General features: G+C 37.4%; 1 protein-coding gene across 1 annotated transcript; it reads right to left on the bottom strand.

Annotated features, from left to right (window-relative positions):
- Positions 1-257: 257 nt before the first annotated feature.
- LOC117613296 (PR5-like receptor kinase) lies at positions 258-890 on the bottom strand (the record flags this gene model as incomplete). The annotated part of the gene is given in 2 exon segments (XM_034341912.1): positions 258-353; positions 356-890. Coding segments are annotated over 2 exon segments (631 nt in total), but the record flags the coding sequence as incomplete, so codon positions are not given.
- Between the last annotated feature and the right edge of the window lie 2564 nt (positions 891-3454).

Below are 3454 nucleotides of genomic sequence, written 5' to 3'. Positions count from 1 at the left end.
TTGTTCTGTTAATATGTGTCATATTTTTCCTTTTTAACGACGGTTTTTTTAGAGAGTTGGTCGTCAATTCTCATCCTCGACTGCTTTTTTAGATCTTTTTGCAGTACAAAGACGTCGTTTTGTATTTGTTGATGACGTTGTATATTTTAACAACGACGGTGATTTAGCGTCGTGGTTTATGAGGGAAAAGATGACGGTGGATTCCACGACCATTGAAAAACCGAATACACGACGGTGATTTACCGTCGTCTTTTTGCTTTTTTGTAGTAGTGTGTAAACATCACATTTGTGCGATACGCCTCCAAAGTTCCAGCTAAATACTTCTGGTGCGATGTATCCTACAGTTCCCTTGTCCCCAGCATCAATACGATACTCTCCTTCGTTTTGCACAATTTGGCAAGGCCAAAATCAGCTACTTTTGGGCAAAAATATTTGTCCAAAAGAATGTTCTGTGGCTTTATGTCAAAATGCACAATTCTTGTGTTACATCCACGGTGTAAGTATTCTAGTCCTCGGGCAATGCCGACTGCAATTTCAGATAGTTTTTTCCATTCTAAGCGAGAATTGGCCATTTCAGATCCTTGCTTACGTATGAAATTTTCCAGAGATCCATTAGGCATGAATTCATAAATCAAAGCTCTTTTGTTCCTCTCATAACAGAATCCACAAAGAGTGACTATGTTGACATGGGAAGTTCTACCAATGCTAGCAACTTCATTAATGAAGTCTTCTCCATTACCCTTGGACTCACTTAGGACTTTAACTGCCACCAGAAGGCCATCAGGTAGCTTTCCTCTGTATACTGTGCCATATCCTGCTTTACCAATTTGATCTTTGAACCAATGAGTCATCTTCTTCACATCGGAGTAACTATACCGCTTTGGGGCCATCCATCCATTATTTGTTATAACTTCCTGGATGTCAATCTCATTCTTCTTATATTTCTTCAAGAAAAGCACTGTTTTTTTTTTTTTATGCGTGTACCATACAAACAATGAAAACAATGGCGGAAGTTACACCCGCTAAAATCCCTATAAATTCAAAAATATTTTCAAGTTATGCATTTCATTAGGTTGTGAAAGACAAAAGCATCTCAATACCAGAAAAGAAATAAAAGCAATAGAATAAAGTGATATTGAAATAAAACCTGGAACAAAATACTTGTTTCTTTATATTTCACTTCTCTTCTTGTATTTTTATTTAGAGATATTTAGTCATACACCCATTCTTAACACTAATGATATAAATAAACCCTACACAATTTAATTTTTATAAATAAATAAAAACCCAAAAACTGACAGTTGGCCTATTGAATTGAATTTTGATTATTAAATTACTTTGATGCCCTATTGAGTGTTTTGGGTTTTTTTATGAGGTTTTAAGGTTGGGCTTGTTTTAAGAAATCAATGGCAGTTTTGTAATTTATAAGAAGTTAAAAGTCTTTTTGTTGTGTTGCAACTTGTAAGTGAGCTTTGGATGTGTTTTTAAAGTCCATTTCATATATGTTTTTTTTTATAATTTGGGCTCCTATATTGGGTATAATAGTGAATCTACCTTTAATTTATTGTAGTTAGTTAGATGATAGTTAAGCTCCTAGTCATTTTGAGCAGTCATGTAACTTTTAAATGACCTTTGGAGGGCTACCATTTAATAGTTACTGAATCAAGGGCTAGAACGAAACAAAGGAACCAAGCAGAGTTACCTATTGCAATCTTTTCTCCAGAAACAATCACATGATAGAGAAATGTTGATCAATAAATGAATATCTATAATCCATTGGTAAAAAAAACAACAACAAAAAACCACTCCAACAGATATTTTTTAGTTACATGTTGCTAATTTCACTAAATCTAGTCATTTTGTTGCCAAATGTTCACAATTTGAACATTTTAAAACCAATAAGAATCCTGTTGTTTTAATTTGACAGTGGAATTTCATAGCAGGAAAGCAAAGTAGGTACGCAAAACTAAAAGACGAGAAAGTTTTGGATATCGAACAGTCAAAACACTACGTAAAAATTTCCAGAAATTCCTAATTCACGACGGCTTATTGTTGCTATCTATCTAAATCGTATCCGTGAAACAAGAAATAAAAATATGATGTCAACAATTCCTAGTTAGTTGTCACTGGTGGTCCCAGATTCGAACTTCTATTGTAATTTAATGGCATGTGTGAGAATCCTCTTTTCGCTATAATTTTCACTATTACTTATACTAAAAAAAAATTATAAAATGAAGAAAAAATTTAAACTTCAAGTACGTATACTATTGAATATGGTACCTAATATGTCACAAACCCGATCCCCACAAAAGCAAACGGGCCGGCTCGAATCGGAGTCAAACCCACAACTTTTTACATCAAGCCATTTAGAGCATTCATTATCATAAGGGTTGGTATAGTTAACGTTAAAGCCTTCCATGATCGCTTCCTGAAACAGTGACCTATTGGCACCCAGCTTCGCAGCCGCAGTCTTGAGAATCAGCACTGTAGTTTCAATCTTACACTTGACACCTGTGGGGGTCTTTTTATTCCAGCACCCTGAAGAATGGGCCTGTGTCTGAGTTCGAGGATCAGACCCCAAGAGTGTCTCGAAAGGGTAGCTGAGCCTTAAGAAACACTTTGGTCTTCTTCACCAATGAAACCAACAGTCACTTACAGATAAATTCTTGGGCTTTGCATGAGAAACTTGTGGCATGGGAGCTGAGCATTCACGAGTTTAGCATGAGAGAGAAAAGGCTTGGGTTTTCTATGAGGAACAGAGGCTTGAAGTAATGATTTCGTGAGGATTTGTTGAGGAGAGAGAGAGAGAGAGAGAGAGAGAGAGAGAGAGAGAGAGAGAGAGAGAGAGAGAGATTATGGTGGATGAATAGGTGTTGTGGGTAATTTCCAGCAGCTTGACGAAAGCTTTGTCAGGCTCCTGGGTTGCATGACAGAAGAGAAAATGGGAAGAGATGGAGGAGTAAGGCTCGAAATTGCCGGGGTTTCAGAGATGAAAGATGATGCTTGCTCTCTGGATGTGTGTTTATGGTAAGAGAGGAAGAAGATGGAAGCATGGGTGGCTTTAAAATATTTCCAGTAGCTTGACGAAAGCTTTCAAGCTCCTAGGTTGCAAGACAGAAGAGAAAATAGGAAGAGATGGAGGAGTAAGACTCGAAATTGCAGGGGTTTCAAGGATGAGAGATGATGCTTGCTCTCTGGATGTGTGTTTTGGGAGAGAGAGGAAGAAGATGGAAGAACAGAGCATGAAATTGAAGGGTTCCAGAGATGAGAGATGATGCTTGCTCTCTCTGGAGGTGGGTTTTTGGGAGAGAGAGAAAGAAGATGGAAGAACAAAGCATGAAATTAAAGGGTTCCAGAGATGAGAGATGATGCTTGCTCTCTCTGGATATGGGTTTTGAGAGAGAGAAAGGAGGAAGATGGAAGAACAAAGCATGAAATTGAAGGGTTCCAGAGG

This window comes from Prunus dulcis, unplaced genomic scaffold, assembly GCF_902201215.1.
Source record: "Prunus dulcis unplaced genomic scaffold, ALMONDv2, whole genome shotgun sequence".
NCBI classification, from domain to species: Eukaryota; Viridiplantae; Streptophyta; class Magnoliopsida; order Rosales; family Rosaceae; genus Prunus; species Prunus dulcis.
Note: the sequence above shows the minus strand (reverse complement) of the source record. Positions and strands in the feature narration are given on the sequence as shown.